The 20255-nt window shown below is 36.0% G+C and overlaps 1 protein-coding gene across 3 annotated transcripts; it reads right to left on the bottom strand.

Annotated features, from left to right (window-relative positions):
• Window positions 1-448: 448 nt before the first annotated feature.
• On the bottom strand, window positions 449-20086 carry Gprc6a (G protein-coupled receptor class C group 6 member A). Of its 3 annotated transcripts, none has more exons than XM_027953051.3 (6): window positions 19893-20086; window positions 17199-17502; window positions 13732-14568; window positions 8323-8535; window positions 3764-3887; window positions 449-1563 (listed from the first exon to the last, which is right to left on the bottom strand). In XM_027953051.3, exons 1-6 carry the CDS (start codon window positions 20084-20086, stop codon window positions 449-451), a joined length of 2787 nt encoding a protein of 928 aa, XP_027808852.2. The 3 variants fall into 3 exon arrangements, with proteins under 3 accessions (XP_027808852.2, XP_027808854.1, XP_027808853.2); XM_027953053.2 differs by having other exon boundaries at window positions 14257-14568; XM_027953052.2 differs by lacking the exon at window positions 8323-8535.
• Between the last annotated feature and the right edge of the window lie 169 nt (window positions 20087-20255).

The following is a 20255-nucleotide window of genomic DNA, read 5'->3' as shown; positions in this document are numbered from 1 at the left end:
TTGTGCATCTGGGTTAAGCATATCACTGGGCACATGATAATTGCAAAAATCCTAATTCAATTGCACTGAGCAGTAGAATGGGGAAGGTGAAGATGTTTAGGAGAGAAGGAGAGCTCATGTGAATAGGTTTGAGAAGAAGTGGCAGAGGATGGAACAAGGATGATATATTATGGGTTAAACTTGGAATAGAAGTGATACTTTAGCCATGTGCCTATTAGGAAGGAGAAGTAAGATAAAGCCCAATGGAAGTGCTAAGAATGAAGGCAGTTTCAGATTAGAGACTTTATGTTCTTTATTGATACTGATTGTACAGAATGGGTATTTGATGAAGATGACAGCAGTGAAGAAAATACGTGACACATATTTGCTGGGAAAATAAATGCACATCTTAAATACAAAGACCCTTGAAACATTTTATTCCAAAATGTGACATCTTCTATTGACTCATTTATATACTTGAAATTCTTTTCCGAGGAAAAGTTTTTGAAACCTTTGTCCCATTGTCTCTGCATGTCTGTGCAAATGGTTGTGCCTGAAGATCTTTGCTTTTCTGCCAGGCTGCAGAGTTTCCACAAGGACTGGGATGGGTCGTTGTGATATTGCTACTAGTGGAGTCCAGTGAAGCATGACTCATGGCAAGGTTCCCAGCACTGTGAGAAGAATAACTGTAAATCAACTCAAGAAAGGCTGATTTTGTGTTAGTCTCTTGCTTGCAAAGAATAACATAACATTTGGGGAAGAATGTACAACATAGGATTCCATAGTTGGATATTAAAATGACGATGATCTCTACAGCTGGCAAATACTTGCCAGACGTGGTAGCATAGACAGGGATGAATGTGATCCAAGCTATGAAGTAAATAAGCATGCCGAATGTTATGAATTTGGCTTCATTGTAATTCTCAGGTAATTTCCTGCCTTTGAAGGCAAATATGAAACAAATGAAGGCCAGGATGGCAATATAACCCAGCATGGTGCCAAATGCAAGTGTGGATCCCTCCTCACATTCCAGAATAATGACTCTGGGCAAGGACACATTCTCCTCCACAGTAGGTGCTGCAAAGATGAGCCAGAGTGTACAAATGATAACCTGAATACCTGTGCAAGTGAAAATGATGGGGATAGGTTTATAGAGGAACTTCAAGAAGTTCTGCAAGTTGGGATCAAAGCTGAAAGCTAGCAAAATTTTCAGAGACTTCATCAAAATGCAGGAGATGCAGAGGGTAAAGCTCACTCCAAATAGCGTCTGTCTGGTTTTGCATGTGAAGTCTTGAGGCTCTCCGATGAAAAAGCCCGTGCTGGCAAAGTTGAGAAAATGACAAAGCAGGATCACATAGCAGACCACTAATCCCCCGGATGATTTCACAACAGGCGTGTTCAGGTTTCTTGTAAATATTATGCCAATGGCCAAAACAAATATGATTCCCAGGAGGGAGAGGGCCACCAGCAGAAGAGCCAGGGAGTCATTCCAGTTGAGATATTCCACTTCCTTTTCCAAGCACATAGCGCTCCTAACAGGGGCCCAGTGAGTTTCGTTGTTGCATAATACGCAGTGATCCATATCTAAAAGGCAGAGGAGATTCAGTTACACTGCAAACAATTAAACTAGGTGATTATCCACAACTGTCCATGGTGATTGTCCACAGAACCAGTCCTGACTAGAAAACCCAAACAGGTAACTGTCATATTAGTTCTTTAGTAAAATAAAACACACAGAGAAAGAGTAAAGGTGAGGCAAGGGGAAAAGGAAAAAAAAAAGAGAAAGTTATCAGAGATATGAGTTTTTAGGAAATTTATATTTCAGGATAGATGCTAGCATTATATGATATTATTGGAGGCAGTTCAGGGACCTTATTAAGAATAAAGGGTTTGAAATCAGACATAGCTCAAGTCCCTTTCATCTCTCTACCACCTATAATTCCTTGAACAAGCTAACTGAATTTCCTGAGCCTATTTTAAAATCTCTCTTTCTCTCTCTCAAAAAAAGACTCTGCCCATTGTGGTACCACATTCAGAGCATTTGTTGCACAAATTAGACTCCATGCTGGGCTATAACAGGTGGGAATGCTGTTATAAATAAGAATGCAGATCCTTCAAAAGCTGAGGCTTTATGGCTGAGTTACCCAAAAGCCTGAAGCTTCTTCCTCAAAGTGAGATAGCATGAGATTATAATCAACAACAGATGAGGAAGAATTGAAGTTTATCCCCAACCCCGGAGATTAATTAATTTGAGCCTCTCACATTGTCAGTGATGAACTTGAACAGTATTTATGTTGATTCTGACAGCAGGGCAACACGAATAATTAATAATTGATGTCAGATGGAGTCTGTGGGAATGGGCTCACATTTGCTCTCCATTACCACAACATTAAGATGATGGGTTCCAACTGCTTCTAAAAAGCTTTTCCCCAGAGCATCCATCTGGTTACACGCCACAAAAGTAGAAAGTGCCCAGTGTTTTAAACTTTCTGTTTTCTTTTCTATATTAACCTTAAAGTGTTTTTGTTTATAAACTTCCTGACCTTTCTAACCTCCTGCTCTTTAAAAATTCTATTTTATTACAAACATACTCTTTGGTTTCTTCTTAACCACAGCTAGTAGAGCCTGCCCTTTCATTTGTTCAGGGAAAGGTCTTGTCCATGCATGAGAGCTGTGTGTTAGAGATGAAGAGACGATGTCCTTTCAGACTACTCTAATTCCATGCTTTTCCTCCAAAATGTCCTCAGTCTTCTACACTTGTGTTTAGAAGCAACTTGCCTTGGTTATCAAAAGATAGCATCCAGATTGGACTTAGAAAGACTCCTGTACCTCTTTATGAGAAATAAACATTACTTTCTTTAAAAAGAAAAAAAAATTCTTTCACTTGAAAAATAGCTCTGAGGTTGAGATAAATGGCATTTTTTAAGGCAATGACAGAACATAAATATTATAATATTTCTATTGGCATACTCCTCCCTTGAAGGTGATTAAAAAATGAATACATATCTGGGGACTATTCCAGCTCTGGGGTTCTTAGTTTTCATATATGGCAATTAGGAATGCTTCAATTAACCAAAGGATGATTTTTTAAAAGAAAGTTTAATGCTGCCGAAAGTGCCGATAGTTCTTCTTAGGGCTCTTAAGGCTGCTGACTTCACTCTTGCATTTTAATAGGTGTATTCTGCTCTGATCCTGTCCAATTGATAAAAATAAGGTTGGCAAACAATCAGTGATTAGCACCTTATCTCTGTTAATAGTGGGCCCTCTTGTTTCTTAGATTCAACTTCTTTTCTCTTGGTAAGACTATTAAGATTTCCAGGCTATGCACAGCTGTTTCTTAACTCTAAGAGCCTTTGGGTTTCTATCATGTTCAATTTAATTAATCTAATATTTACTTATTTGTACTTTCTGTGCCCCATTTACAAATCAAGCATGTCTTGTATGAGGATGGGTACACAGACAAAAACTGACAGAGAACTTGCATTGTTTTAATAGTTATTGATAATGAAGTCTGAATGAGGAAATAATTCTTTACTTCTCTCTTAGAAGTAAAATTATTTTACAACTCTATTATTAGTCATATGCATCTGGTGATATAATAGAGCAAATTCCAAGATAAAATGAAATTTCACAGGAATTTAATCTAGCAGGAACATAGGAAGCTTTTTTTTTTTTTTTAAATCTTTTCAAGTGAAGAAACAAACAAAAATAGAATTCATGTAAAGAAAAATCAGCTTAAGGGCAATAACTCAGATGTGTCACAGTGTGCAGTGACTGCTATTACCTGTCTGATTACTGTAGTGATTTTCAGGGCAGCTCACGCATTCATAGCAGCAGATATGTTGACTTCTTGTAGTTTTCTTCATTTCTCCAGGACTGCATTCCTTGGAGCATTTAGATAATGTTTGCTACAATCAAAGTGAAAAGAAATCTCAAATATATTTTTGTAAAAGAATTAACCTTGGCTTAAAGATACATTTACTACAGAAAAATATTCATCTTTTTCATAGCATTAAGTAATTTCTTTTGCTATCTTCAGGTATTTGAACAAGCTTAAAATATATGAAATCCTTCAGATGGAGAAAGAACACAATTTTTGTCCTATTAGTAGTTTCTGTAAGCAAATTATGGAAATTGGCTCTTTCGGACAGTTTCCAAAGAGAGAGAAACACAGTAGTGAAACAGAGGTGAGAAGTCTTTTGTGATGAGAAAGAAAGCTGAAAACCCAGACCCTGCCCCTGCAGGTGCCACAGAGACTAAAACTGACACTATGATTGGGACAGCCTTTCTAAATCTACATATATGTATCTCCTGGCTTTTGTTTTTATAAACTGTAAAACCAGTCCTGCAGGACCTGAAGAGAAGCAATCTAGCTTCTTTTCCCCAGTTTGATCAAACTGCATAAAATCCATTTTTCCTTTTCACATTTTTTGCTTATTTATTAGGTCAGTTGGCAGCTGAATTGGCCCAGCCATAATCCAGCAGATTCCCTGGCTTGGCTATGGCAAACAGTGGTAGAACTGAAGCAAGAGATGATGGTCTGGAAATTTCCAGTCTCATGTTGAATAATTAGCTCTACTATATAAGAAAATAGTAAATTATTAGACTTTGATACTCTTTAGAAAATATTCTTATCATACTGTCCAAAGGTTATATATCCAGTCTCACTCTAAAAATGAAATAAAACAAGAAAAAATAAACCCAAACAATAGAATAAATATTCTATGCTTAAAGCTATTGTATGTTAGTTAAAAAGACAAGCTAAAGTAAATAAAGAATATTTAAATCATACTGATAATTTAGGTTATAATTCTGTATGTTGCAACATGAATCATAAGCAGCATTCTAGTCTTATGGAATCCTTTACTTCTGATTCAATCATTCTTTGCCCTTCAGATTATGATAGAATTTTTCATTCAGAATCCTTTTCTCATAGCACATCTTGTGACATACACATGTGTCATCATTTAACTTTTCCCTTAGCAAGTCAAGCAGAATGGTTAACTGAGGTTTTCTCAAGATTCTCTAAAGGGTTATTGCTGAGTCTGAAACACTGTCAGAATATTAAGCCAACCAGTCTTTTCTCTGGAAGGTGAATAAAATCTGGGACTGAGAGAAAAGTTGGCAAGATACAGTAGCCCGGTGTCTACCAGCACTGGCTTTCTTTTTCTCAATAAAATTATCCCAGGAGAGTTTTCATTAGTAAATAGATATGCCTTGAAGATTTCCCAGGACAAACTTTTTAATTTGAGCTGTCCACTCTCCTGGAGGATGCTCAGAGGAAACAAAGGAATTTAACTATTAGATAAGGCCAGGCGTCATTAAGGGGATAAAAGTGCCGTCTCCCTCCCTAGCAACATAGTCCTTTCTCTCCCTCCACATCAAGAGACAGCAAAGACATGGCAAAGTCTGATAGGATAGCTCTGGGATAATAGTAGATTTAGATTGTCTGATAATTTGAACTATGAATTTTGGTGAATTATCAGAAATTTTGATTCACCATCTAGCCTGGAAATTGACAAGTAGATCTTGAAACCTGACCAAATGATCTAAGGTACTGTTGGTTTTTGCTATGTCCTTGAGATATGGATGGGTGTCTTCATCAGCAAGGAAGGTGTGTCCCTCTTCTCACAGTGGTCAGCCCTTCAATTTAGTCACTAAAAGCCTCTCCCAGTTTCCTGCATTCTACCAGTTCCCCCTTAATGAGTATCTTGCTTATAGAATCTGGAAATAAGTCTTGGTAACAATCAAAATCAGTGCTTTTTGCAAAAATTGTTAGAGAATCCTCTTTATTCAATAAGAAAGTGAGTTATAATGTTTTTGAGGATTCTGTATGAGTTCCAGTGTTTAGCAGAGGTCTGGGTTCATGATGTAGCTGCAAGAATGACGGCCGTGATAATGAAGTTGACATTTGAACAGTAAAACAAGGGTTATATTTCTGACTTCCAAGGAAAAAGTATTTTGCGTCATTGAATCTTCTGGTCGTAGCAATTTGATTAAGGGAAAAGATTTATAGCATTATTCAACTAATTCTTTCATCTACTAAACCTTTGTTAAGTGCCTATTTTATGTCAGGAATTGTTCTAATTGTTGGAGCCACAGTATGGAATGAGACAGAAATCCCTTCTCTTATAGACTTTTGGTCCTAGTCAACAAGGACAATAAACAAGATTAAAAAAAAATAAGCAAAATGTACAGAATGAGACAGTGATAAGTGCTAAGGAGAAAAGGGAAGAGAGGATAGCCAGAAGCAGGAGGTTGGCATTGCGATTTCTTTTGTGGTACTGGGAATCAAACTGAGGATATGAGGATATATACATTCTGGGTGTGTGTTCTACTACTGAGCTATATCCCCAGCTCAGATGGTGCAATTTTAAATAGGGTGTCCAGGAAAGGCCATAATGAGAAGGTGACTTTTCAGAAAAGAGAAAGGAAGTGAAATAGTTAACCACATGGATGTCAGAGAAAATTATCAGAGGCAAAGGAAATAGCAAGTACAAAGCCCTTGTACTAGGAGAAGGAAACAGGGCAGGAGTTTTGTGGAACTGTACAAGGGGTCCAGACCAAAGGGAGTGTAACAGGAGATGAGGTTGGGGAGGACTTGGGGCAGGGTCATGTAGTATTTTTAAAGAGACTAGCTTTTACCTTCAGAGAAATGCAATTCCATGAAAGTGTTCTAAGCAAAGTACTGTGTGTGTGTGTGTGTGTGTGTGTGTGTGTGTTTTCTGGGAATCAAACTCAGGTCCTGTGCTGACTGGGCAAGTGCACTACTGCTGGGCCATATCCCCAAACCCAAAGCATTATCATTTACAGAATCACCATGTTTTAAAAACAGACTGAAGCAGGTCAGAGTGAAGACAGACAGCAGTGAGAAACTTTGCTACAAAAACCTGGGTGAGAAATGGTTGTAGCTTAGAGCAAGGTATCAGCAGCAACAGAATTAGGAGTCAAATGTGGTTATATTCTAGACACGTTCTGAAAATTAAACTTTCATTGGATATGGAGTGTGTCAGAAAGAGAGATGACCAAGAGCTCAGCAATTTAATAAAAGAGAGTTGCCATTTACTGAGATGAGGTAGATTTGGAAAATAATATTAAGAGTTCTGTTTTAGAGATATTAAAGCTAAAATGAACAATAAAGATCCAGTTAAAGGTGTCAGTTAGGCAGTTGGGCATTTATTTGGGTCAAAAGTCAGAAAACTAAAATCTAGGAGTCATCAACCTTCTATATAATGACATTATTTTTGGCCACAAGCTAGTCAGATCACTAAGGAAAAGTATTAACAGAGAAGAGTAATTCTGAGCCCTGGTCACTCTAGTGTTGAGTAGGAAGGATGAGGAACCAGCAAAGGAGACTAAGAAGTAGTGGGCCAGAGACATAGAAGAAAACCAAGGAGTGGGATGTAAACTAGACAGAAACCATTTTGATGGATCAGAGATAGTTAAGCAAAAGAATGGGAGGAGAGAAATTTGGCCAGTGAATATATTAATCACTTCAAGGAATTTTGATGAAAGAGAAATCCAGGAATGGGTAGTGTGTACAGGAGAACATGGAAGGAATCTATAGAGTTTGTTTCTTTTTTTAATATGGGAGAAAACATAATGGCATATTTATATCATCATGGAAATAATACTGAGGAAAGAATAATTGAGGATGCAGGAGACAATATAAAATTACCAGAGCAAGATGTGGCAATAAGTGAAGGGGATAGGGCCTAGATATGAAATGAAGCATCTGGCTTCAGCTAGTAACCCTTGGTGCCACCATAATGCCAGGTAGAAGATGGGGATATGGGCACAGATGAGCTACAGGGGGATGTGGAGCACTTTTCCAATAGGCTCGGTTTTGTTGGTAGAATAGAAAGAAGGAATAATTGAAAATGAGAATGAAAAGGATCTATTGATGTCAGAGGAAAGAAGAAAAAGCAAAATAGCTATCCAGCAAGTTAACCGGCAAGGCCACAGTGTGAATGCTGTCAGCAGTAAGGCCCTCTGGAGGTTGGATATCATGAATTTAAAGGTGAGACCTGTGAACAAATATGTCTTTTTTCCTTCTCTTTCTGCTTTCATTTTTTGTGCCAAGCTCAGTCGCATAGGAGCAATTCTGATTAGGCGGAATAGTTAATTTTAAAAAAAATGGCATTTTGATCCAATCAGTATAGGTAAGGAGATTGAGAGTATATACAAGAAAGTGTTACACTAGATGACCTCAGAATTTAAGGAGGGAATGAGGGGACAGTGAACAGAAAGGAGGATCATGAGAGGTCCTGGTGAGGTCAAGGGCTTTTCAGGTTGAGGTACCAATTGATTAGAATGCTACAAAGCAGTCTAAAGAAAAATTACCTTAAGATTCTTGAATTCATTTTTTGCTTCCTGGTTTGGGATGATGAAGACATCATTCTGTAGGTCGTATTCTGCCATCTTGGCGATGGTCATGTGGCCGTTGATCTCTTTCCAGAGCACAACATCATATCCAATATTCAAGTCCCCATGAGCGTCAAAATGAAAAGAATTCCCTCCATCAGTGAATATCACATTTTTCAGCACATTAAGTAGCTGTAAAAAATAAAAACAGAAACAAATGCTGAACATGAACATTGTAAGTAGACCCGTTATCCCAATTACAACACTGCATCATAAGGAGTATCACTTAAAAATGAGAAATAAAGAAGATTCCATATCACTGAGTAGGACATTCTTAACCATTTGGCAACAATTTAAGAATGAATTCCACTTGGTTTCTGGTCCCATCTCTGCCAAAGTTTTGCTATGTGGATTTGAAAAAAACAAGTTAGTTTCTATGGTGGTAGCTACTGCAGCCTATAAAGTTGAAATCTGAGAATTTCAGAACAGATCGTCTGGAGCGGATGCATGGCCTCTAATTCTGGTTCTACTCCCCATTAGTGGCGAGATCTTGACAGTTGCAATTACTTTCTGACTTATCATTTCTAATTATTCTTAGGTTTGTGTCTAGTGTATAGTAAATAACCTCTAAATTCTATTTTAAAATTTAATTTATAAAATGATTTTTTTTTAACCAGAGAGGAAAGAAAAATTACTTGCCCTGCTATCCAATTTGTATAGTGAAAACTGATATATAACAGAACAGGAAACTAGAACAGGAAAAAATGTTTTGCTGACATAGTAGCCACACTGAGCTCATGCTGCAAGGGAAGAACACTAGAGTTGAATGTAGAAGAATAGGTTACGGTTCTGGCTCCATCACTAACTTGCTAGATAAGCACAGCTAAGTAAATGCCCTCTCTAAAGATATTCATTATGGTCCATTCATGTTGGATTGGAAATCTATGGAATGAGGCAGAAATTATTCTATCTGAATAGAACTATTCTATTCACTTTGGATCTTTTTTAATATTTCATTTTTTTTGATTAATGGAATATAAGAAAATCAAGTTAGATTTCAAGGTAAATGTATTAGCTATGATAGTCATGTCCACGATCAAATGTCACTTCACCAAAATACCTGTGTATTGATTTTATTTTGTGTTCCTACAGATTTACTACTTTTTTGGTGAATGTAAATTTATTTCTTTAAATAAGCAGGGTATCAGATATAATATGGTAGAACTAACCAAAAATATTTTTATTTGAGAATTGCTTGGAAAAAAAATGAAATAGACAAAATGAAGGAATAAGTAAGGATTTGCTTTTAGTGTTTTCATGTCTACCTGTGTACTGGTTTTAATTCTGTTCTTTCCTTAAACAATATGCACAAGTAAGTCCTGGTAATTCAGTTCTTTAGGGAGCATATCCTCTTCCAGTTTCATGTTTGAACTATAATTTCCATCTGTTTTTTTTCCCTGTATTTAATTAGGCTTTCCAGGGTAAAGTTCTGACATATGTATGTTCTGTAAATAATGATAACATTGTGTAATGTAAATATAAACTTGCACAATTTTATGCTTGTTCTTACAGGAAAGAGGATAAAGGCAAATAAAACAGTACACTCATTTCTCATTAAATATGATAGAACATTCGCTTTGGATCAAGATGAATTTTGAACATTAACAGTCCAGTTATTAAACTATTAAATGTTTTTTTCTATCGTTTATTAATTTCTTTTTTTATGGAAACTCTGAACTTCACTGTGAACTGACATTACAGAATTCAAAGACTAGGAATGGCATTTTAATTATTATATAACTCACCTCTGTATGGTAATATCCTGCTTTTAAGAACATAAGGCCAGTAGGCCACACTGACTAAGGTGTTATGGTTGATCCTGTGTCCATTTCCCTGTCTGCCCTGATATCTCCTTCATCTTCATAATTAAGCTTTTTTGTGGAAAGAGGTATCTATGTGACCAAATTAAGAAAAGCAGAGGAAGTAGCCTTACATTTTTCTCTTGTGCTCGAATTGTGTCTTTTATTATTATTATTATTATTATTATTATTATTATTATTATTATTAATTTTTTTGGTGAAGTTCTCTGTGACATAATAGAAAGCACACTGAACTAAGCCATGATAATTTCACTGCTAACTGTTAGTGACCATGGGACAGAACTTTATTCTGGAAGTTCCCTTCATCTTTATATTGCTCTAAGACTTGGTCTCCAGTAACAGGTCCTCTCACTACTTCTTTAAGATGGAGATTAAAGAATGAGTCCTGTAGACCTCCCCTAATATTATAAAGATTAGAGATGATAGATATCAGTACTTAGAACCATAAGACTTAAATTGTTAGTTGTTACTATCCTTACCACTGCAAAATCACTCTCACATCTCTCCTAACCTCAAGACTCATATGCGACCATCATGGCTACACTGCATATCTCATAAGTTCTTCAAATTCAATGTCTTCAAAATGAAATGCTTAATATTCTTCTCCCCACCAGACCTCCACTTTCCTCCATTCCCATTTCAGCAAATGGCATCAGTTGCCCAAATTGGGAATCATTTGCAATGTCTTTGCTGCTCTCTGTCATCTTTTACATTCAGTGTATCTCCAAATGCTCTTCAACTGTCTTTTTAAATATCCACGTATATATGTCTCCATCCTATTGTCACACCTGTAGAACAAGGCATTCTTATGCTTGGATTATCAAATTGTTTCTTTCCTTCTTCTAATCTTGTGTTCCTTTAATCAATTCACACAGCAGTTGGGATGCTTTTTCTACAATTGGAAAATAGATCATATCACCCTCATGCATAAAAATACCTTTAATGGGCACCTTTTTGCTCTCTATAGTCCAAAACATTAAACATAGTTTGCAAACTTTCTACTTGAAGGATGGTCAGTAGTATCAACATCCCCTGAGAGATTGTTAGAAATGCAGGCTTTTGGGTCCCTTTATAGAACTACTGAATTAACATCTGTATAATATGATTTCCAGGTAATTCAACTGCACTTTAAAATCCAAGAAATCCTGATTGACAGGGTGCATTAATGTGCCCTTAATGAACCCTTCCAGTCTCATGCTGTGCTTTCTCTCCTGTCTGGGACTCTGCTGAAGTGTTTCTTTCCAACCTATCCATTGCATTCACCATAGATGTCATATTTGAGAATGTTCTCTGAATGCTTATACTGGACTAACTGGTTCAATGATATGTTTCTCTGCCATCTCATGTTTATATGAACTGTTGTAATGAATTAGTCTGCATTGTGAGGTAAGCACTCTACCAACTGAGCCATACCCCTAGTCCCCCATTAGTCTGCATTGTAATCGGCTCTATAATCATTTGATTTTATCCCACACTAGATAGATTAAGGAGAAAATTCTGTATTGTTCTCCAGGATCTATATCCTCAGCACTCAACAGAATGCCCAGAACGCTGAGACAACCAACAAATATTTGCTAAATAAACATGACTATTAGACATTCTGTCACCTCACATATACCACTTACTACTTTATATACAATCAGAAGTAAAAGAAAACCAAATCATTAGTCATAACAAGGAAATGGTATCCTCACACACATGAGAAGAGCATTAAAAATCTGTTGAAGTCCCACCATTATGTATAACTATATTGCTCTGAAAAGACATTTAAAAAATCTATTGAAGTAAAACAAATATGACTTTGCTGTCCCTGATTACTGCTACAGATATCTCCAAATATAGAGCCAAAGTAAATACCACCCTCAAACGGTAAGAAAAACTAACCTCTTAAAATTATCTGAATCTAAAATGTCCTTTAAATATTAGTGAATTTTGCTAAGATAAAGTAATCCTTAGGGATTTATCCTTGATTAGGGATCTTAAATGTTGATGATCTTTTGAATTTGCTATCTATGAAGATTTCTTCATAAAACAACAATTGTTTGTGTCATTTGTCCTACTGAATCTGGCATTGACCAGATGCGGCTCACTCACATCATGATCAAAGGAGCAAGTCACCCTCTAATTCTCCTTTTAAATATGCTTCTGTTTGTTTCTAGATTAACAGGTTTTTTTTTGGGGGGGGGCATCAAGAATGACCCCAGAATCCTAGTGTTTAAATAAAACATTTTAGAAGATTTGAATTATACTTTCTGAAGTTTTTATTCAAAATGTTGGAGATATAGTCCTGATTTAAAATACTTTCCCAGATTTTCCCCAACTATTTAGCAGAACTTGGAGCTTATTTTTGTGAGTGATTAAATTACAAGTGACAGATCTACCAGTGTAGCTCAGTGGTAGAGCACATGCTTGGACCTGGGCTCAATTCCCAACACCAAAAGAAAAATAAGTAAAAATAATTAAAATAAAAATAACCTTTTCTGGATATGCATTTATATGATCAAAAAATGAATTTTATTCTCTTTTACTTTCTTTTCTCTTACAAATCGAAAATACCTGTATTTTGTGATATTCTGCCTCAAGACATATAGACATGGCTCTAAGTACCCATTATTGAGAGACTTGTTTCTAAGGAGCAAAACTTATCATCATTAACAGAGGCAATTTAGTTTTAAGTGCTTTGTTCATGGACATTTAAGAAAACTGGAGGTATTTGGATTCTAAACCACCATCAACACAGTAAAAAACAAAGAGTATGAAATCAGAAGACCCATATCGGAGTTACATTTATGGTACTGCCTAGCTTAATTTCCTTACCATAATATTTCCATAATATAGGTGGAGCATCTCTGATCTGAAAATCTGGAATTCAAAGTACTACAAAATATAAAATTTTTGAGCACCAACATGATAACACAAATAAAAAAAAATCCACACCTGACCATGAAGTCATAATGCAGGTGCACATAAAATTACCTTCAGGCAATGTATATAAAGCATATTTAAAAATAAAAGAATTTCACATTTAGACTTGGAGCCAATCCCCAAGATATCTCATTATGCATATGAAAATATTCCAAAATCTCAAATACTCCCAAATCTGAAGCCCTTGTGGTACCAAGAAATTCAGGTAAGGTGTACGCCACTGTATTTAGCAATAATGAAAAGGATCATTAAATTTGTCTGGTCTAATTCTTGTTTTTCAGAGTATTAAAAGCAATAATTTATAGGAGGCATTGAAAAATCCTTAAGCTCAAGCACTATCAATAGAATCTTTCTGGAAAATATAAAAAACAAAACTTTGGTGGGTCAGTAGCAGGTGAGGGTAAAACATAATTCTATCCTCTTTAAGAATAAAAAACCAACATAGAAATGCAGGTTTTTCAAACACTAGTGGTTTCTACATATAGAAGGAATAAGACTAAGAGCAGTTGATATAAATCTTTGCAACATGAGGTAAGGAAATAAATGATAGCAGGGGTATTTTCTTGAATGTGTGAGTTAGTACCTCCCATGGTTGAAAGGCGTTGGGGTTCTGACAGTCTCGAGCTTGGCACAGATCTCGAATGGCATAGCCAAGGGCAAAAACGGCAAGCTGAATACTATGTATGAGTCCTGGCTCAGTATAATGCCAGAGGAAGTCATTTCTCATGAAGAAGTTCCTTTTTACATCTTCCTTAACCTTGTAGGTTAAAGTCCCCTGAGAACGGTTGGAAATGCATTGACTCAAATCACTGTCTTTGACATGCTCACAGTCAGAAAAAAGGATGGCATATTCACGCAGAGGTTTGTTATTGTCATTAGGATACGTGTGCAGGGTTTGAAGAAAGGCATGGAAAGAGGATATATTCCCTCTTCTAAAAGTAAACCCCACAACTTTGCCAAGCTTTTTAACATTAGGAATAGTGATAATCTTGGTGGCAGTTGACCAATTATCACTAGCAATCCAGATCTTATGTATATTCCTTTCAATGGCTTTATTGAAGAGATTGAAAACATGGAATCTCCTCAGAAATACCACAATGACATTAACCTGGGCCTCGGCAATGATTTTCTCTAGTGTCTGATTGATCCTGACTTCGATGGTGTTATCAGAGAGGAAGGCTGGGAAAACCTCTTTGAAGGCTATGCACACATTATTTGCTGCAGCCTGAATTGCAAAAGTGTCCAGAGCCAATCGTCCATAGTCATCATCTGTGGTTATGATGCCAATCCAGTTCCATCCAGATTTCTGAATCAGCTGGGCCATTGCTTTAGTTTGATAGAAGTCACTGGGTACAGTCCGTAAAAATGAAGGAAAGCGAATTTTGTCACTTAGGATTTCTGCAGTTGATTCATAACTCACCTGGAAATGGACAGAATCTTTTAGTTATACTGTCAATGAAATCCAGGTGGCTGTTCATAGGGGTGTTTTTTACTTTGATTTTTGTAAGTTTCCATAGCCTTTCCCTAAATTCTTTGGTCTTTTCTATCTTGTCCTTTCAATGAATTCCTACTCTATAAGGACACTTAGCACCGAAGAATGGGTTAGTGTCACTGCTCTCTAATAATTTCATATTGTATGTAGCATAATCCCTTCAAGACTTCAGGCTCTAAGATTTACATCTACATCACTATATCTGCCTATATCTATATCTTTGGCCAGGGCCAACACCAAGTTATTTAAAAAGCTTAGAGGTAAATTCAGGTAAAATGTAGTCAGCCAAAGAAGCAAAATGCATTTCGGGATGTTAGCACATGCAAAATTCTATTTAATCCACAACCTTTTTTCTTTCTTTCTTTTTTTAACTATTATTTGAGGTAAAATCATCCAGTGAGGTAAACATCTAGTCCAGGGGCAAGCAAACTTTTCTGTAAAGGGGTAGAAATAAAATGTTTTGAGTTTTTTGTCAACACAGTGTCTCAGTCTTATATTCTTTGCTGTATTTTTTTTTTTTGTTACAACCTTTTAAAGACTGTAAAAACCATTCTCAGATTGACAGCCACATTTGATATGTAATCTGTGGCTCTCTGACCTCTTATTAGGTCAAATAAGTGTCAGAATTTTGGGAGTCCTATCTGATGTGGGTAAAGTTTTGCTTGATGATTTTATTTGCTTTGGTGATTTTATTTTAGGGAAAATTATTACCTTCTATAGCTGGAACAGCACCAGGGCACTTACCTTACTGCTTAACAGCAGCATATGGTAAAATAGTAAGAAAATGTAGGCTTTAATAAAATGTCAGAATCTTGGCTTCAATAAACTTAGGAAAATTACTAGACATTTTTTTACTTATTGTAAAATTATAAGATTCCTCCTCCTCCTCCTCCTCCTCCTCCTCCTTTTTTTACTTGTATATGGATACAATGCTTTACTTTATTTTTATGTGGTGTTGAGGATCAAACCCAGTGCTTAACTCCTGCTAGGCAAGTGCTCTACCACTGAGCTACAACTCCAGCTCCAAATTATAGGATTCTTGTTAAATTTAAACGGACATTAATCACTATCAGTGGGCTCCCTTTTCTTTTGTGCTGTTTATCATGGAATTCACTTTTTTTTTTCTGCACCAAGTTTTTTTTTTCCCCTTAGTTGTATACAAAGTATATTCACATCAATTTGTGTCTTCATACATGTACTTTGGATAATGATGACCATCACATTCCACCATCATTTCAAACCCCATACCCCCCTTTTCCCTCCCACCCCTCTGCCCTATCTAGAATTTGTCTATTCCTCCCATGCTCCCCCTCCCTACCCCACTATGAATCAGCCTCCTTATATCAGAGAAAACATTCAGCATTTTTTGGGGGGGGGGATTGGCTAACTTCACTTAGCATTATCCATCCATTTACCTGCAAATGCCATAATTTTATTCTCTTTTATTGCTGAGTAATATGGAATTCACATTTTTACTTTTGCCAATAGTTTTTAAAGTAGTCTATTTGTCACCTATGCAGCATTGTACATTATAGGAATTTTGAGCCCAAACCTGTATCTTATATGTTTGTAGATGATTCTTTGTGTTTTGTCATTTTGCATTCAAATTTGTTATTGCCAATTTCACTAAGGTATGATATAATGGATATCTTCATTAATTATTAATAAATAAATGTATTATTTATTGTGCATTCAAAAAGTTATATATTTTGAATTATTATGCACATTCATTATAATACACACACATATACATATATATTTTATCTGCTCATTTCTATCAAATTATCACTTCTTGGTAATCTGACCGTAAGCCTTTTTCTTTCTAACTTTTGGCTTCTAATGTTCTCTGAACTTAGAAAGCACTAACCTTTCCAAGGCAAGGCATTCCAAAGAACACAAAGAGAGTTCCAAAGTGTTGCAATATGAAGATAAGTGGGCTCAAAATGAAAGCCAAGGGGACTTGATTGACCTTGAGTAATGTGCAAGAGTTGATAATCTGTTTTGGTCTTTCCAAGACCTGTTTGCTTACTCCATATTATTGGCTTGCATTCCAGGGAGATAATTAGGTCTACTGACTCTACTCAGAGTCTTTCCATCATATTCAGAACAAGATGCAAATCATATCAAGATCCTACATGACCAGCCCTGCCCTTCTCTACAAATGCATCCCTTCCTATTCTTTCTGCTTAACTGCTCTAGGCACAGCGACCTTTTTGCTGTTCTTCTACTTTTGTACTTGGTACTTTCTCAACTAGATACTCTCTTCTCCTCCTCCAAATTCCTTTCTCATTTAAATTTGAATATTTAAATATCACTTCCTCTAGAAGTCTTCCATTACCCCCATAGCTCCTTACTGGGCACCCAATGGATACTATTAGGGAAGCAGGGCAGTAGAATCCCTTAGAGGTATGTGTCTTATCCAGATCAAGGTAAAATTGTCAAAAATTGACCTGACTGATATAAAAACAGCTCCCTTAGTAGTTTTCCCAGTTTATCCCAATTCTTTCATAATAACAAACATGATCCAAACTAGTGAATAGAAGTAGAACAAAATATACCTGTGGAATGAGCTGTAGGTTCAACATTCTGGAGACTGCCATGGTTATTTCTGAGTAGCCAGCACCTATGACAGCCTTAACCCTTGGCATGTAGTTCGAATAGTCACACTGAAACTCCACAGTTTCTCTAGAGCAGTTGAACTTAGAAAGAAACCTCAGCGTGGCTGCCATTGCCGCGGTAACTTCGGTACAAGTGTCATAGATTTCATACCCCAGTTTGACTCCAGATAATAGTGTTGAATTGTTGATCATCTCAATGCTGTGTATCATGGCAAGCGTTTGAAGAAAAACTGATACTTCAAAGCTGTTGAGAAACAAGTACTTTTGAAATCAAAACACAGTTCTCCTACAGGTATGATGAGATCCTTTTTTTCCCCCATCTCTGTCTATAACAGACAATTTTTGGGTAAGTGAAGCTTACCTCTTGAAGGGTCTAACTTTATGTTAATTCAACTTTTAATGGAAACCTTTAAAAAGGACAATGTTGGAAACCAGAGTTTCTTAAATAGAATATAAGATACAGGATTTAATGATTTCTTGATGAATAGAGTTAAATATTCTGCAGTATAAAGTGTCTTACTTTTGTTGATTTTTGTGGCTAGATATAAATATTTTATTGCTGTCAAAATAGTTGCTTGTTAGTCTAAACACCCAGTTTTGGGGTTTTAAATACTCATCAGTTATAGTTGGAAATTAGATGAATAAGACTCTTAAGAATTGTACTTAAGCCCTTACATCCCTTTATTCTATATAGAGGACACCTATAAAATTTTATATGACACTTTCAAAATTGCTGGATTTGTTTTTATAGGTGTTCTATATATAGGACGATAGGTCATAATGGTTAATCAGGCACTGGATAAAAGCCTAACAGCCTTCTAGACAAAGTGCCCTGATTAAGTTCAGAGAGAGCTATTTCCACAGCCTGACAATAATAATCACAATTTGTGATTATTCCAGAGTCCTGAGTTGTTTAGTAGTGAGTTCATTCACTGATACTTCATCTACAAATGATTACAAGTAGTATCTAGTACATAATAAAATTTCATTGGGTGTTTTTTAATGAAAAAAGAGATGTTATTGTTTAAAATTTTGATATTCTAAAGTTTTTATATTATAACTTATAACAAAGTTTCTCTATTGTTATAAGTTATAATAAGTTAAACATTTTAGGCCTTACTGTTTGTCATTGTGGACTATCTAAACATGAGGTTTAGAAAATCAGCATTATAATTTTTACTTAGAAAAAGAAACAAGGAGGAGAGAAAGAATAATAAAAGATTGTGTGATAATTAAATTGCTTAGTATTTTCAGAGTTCCCTACATGAGTTGAACCTCTTTGATATTTTATCTTGGTATCCCTAGTGCCTAGAACAGAACCTAGGCAATGTACATACACTTAATAAGTAGCGGTTCAGTGTTTAAGGAGAACTGGTACTCTTGATGAATGACAATATGGTAGAAGATTTTTAATTCAGGGATTTTTCTTTCCCCCAGATCATTTTTTTCAGATCAAATGACTCTTTAGTGTTCTCCATTAATTGTCATCCTACAATTGTGAGCCTCTGACTGTAGTCATTCTTTGGTTGCCAATGAACAGCTCTGGAAATCTTCATGAAATATTTTGTTCCATTCCCTGGGATTCCTGCTTGTCAGTTGTGATGACAATAACAGAGTACCCAAATTTCTGGAGAGAATGTCGGGAAGGAATCTTAGAGTGACATGGGATCACATTTATCTGAAAGCATTCTTTGAGGGCTTGGTCAGTACTTACAAATAAAAAAAAACAAGCAGAAAAAAAAAGAGAAGATTAAACTTACATCAAGACAGAATCAGAATTTTATAGTTAACTGAGAATTTTATAGTTAAAGAAATGATGGTTTCTTTAACTATATTGGTTGTCATAACAATCCTAACTGGTGTTACCTGGCCCTCAGAGGTTACCAGGCTCTTATTTTACAGATGAGAAAATAGAAACAGGAAGTCAAAGAGTTTAAGTGATTTGCCTAAATTCACAAAATTATTTTATACTAAAACTGAAATTAGAACTCAACTATCCTGGTCTCCTTAAAGAAAATGCACCTGTAGCACCCTCCACTAAGCTTTGCTTTTACACATTGTACTGTATTGAATGTCATTTCAGTAACTAAGCTTCACAATATAACCTGCTCATCAAGAAAAAAGTGACAACTTAAGGAGGGTCATAATTTATCATGGAAGAATTAGATTATTTCAAGAATTAAATGAACACAGTGCTGACAAAAATGTTAGTGTGAGAAAAATGTAAACATAGTCTATTTTAAATAAAATATTAAATAATAAATCCATGTACTAAACAGAGTATAAGCTGTGGGTGATAGGTACACAAATGTGCTGTGTTCACTTGTGGTGAAGTAGAGACTACAATGTCTTTTCAAGGACCTCAGGGATTATTTTTTAAAAGCACAATCCAAGAAATGCATTAATGCAAAGCATTTGTTGCCTCTGCACTTGGATATTGTTTGATTACATGCAGAGGGCCAATAAACCTCTCTTTCAAGCCAATGTTGCAAGACTAACCACGCGCAATTTGAAAACATATATATGAGTTCGAATGATATTAAAATAATTCAGATGTTAGTGTAAGCAAAGAGATGACATGATCTGGTCTCCTGGCATGATCTTGAAACCTGTGCTTTTTGAAGATTTACTCACCCAACACACTTCTGGATTTGTGGTCGTCTGGGCTGATCTTCTGAGGACAACATTTTTTCATGAATGGCGAACAAACCTCCAATCATGATATGTCCTGGAGAAGTGACAGCCACAAAGTCATCAGGAGTTTGACAAGGTTGGGAAGGAGCAAGAATAGCCATGAAGCAGGTAATTAGTATCATTAATAATGCCATGATGCTATCTCATTTGCTCAGTCCATGAGAGTTTTTAGGAATCATTAAGCTCACAGAGTGCCAACAGCTTGGTTCCCACGTCACTAATAAACACCTTGCAAGGTATAAGACACTATCAAGGCCAGAAGCATTCAATACTCAGGTACTTGATGATAGTAAAAACAGTTCT

This window comes from Marmota flaviventris, chromosome 6, assembly GCF_047511675.1.
Source record: "Marmota flaviventris isolate mMarFla1 chromosome 6, mMarFla1.hap1, whole genome shotgun sequence".
NCBI classification, from domain to species: Eukaryota; Metazoa; Chordata; class Mammalia; order Rodentia; family Sciuridae; genus Marmota; species Marmota flaviventris.
This window is presented reverse-complemented; position numbering and strand designations above follow the sequence as displayed.

Excerpts from the sequence above, each read along its gene's own strand:
- Gprc6a (XM_027953051.3), bottom strand. The coding sequence starts at position 20,086 with ATGGCATTATTAATGATACTAATTACCTGCTTCATGGCTATTCTTGCT. Across the intron at positions 17,503-19,892 it reads CAAATCCAGAAGTGTGTTGG|CTTTGAAGTATCAGTTTTTC; the intron begins GTGAGTAAATCT and ends GTTTCTCAACAG. Across the intron at positions 1,564-3,763 it reads TCACTACAGTAATCAGACAG|ATATGGATCACTGCGTATTA; the intron begins GTAATAGCAGTC and ends TCTGCCTTTTAG.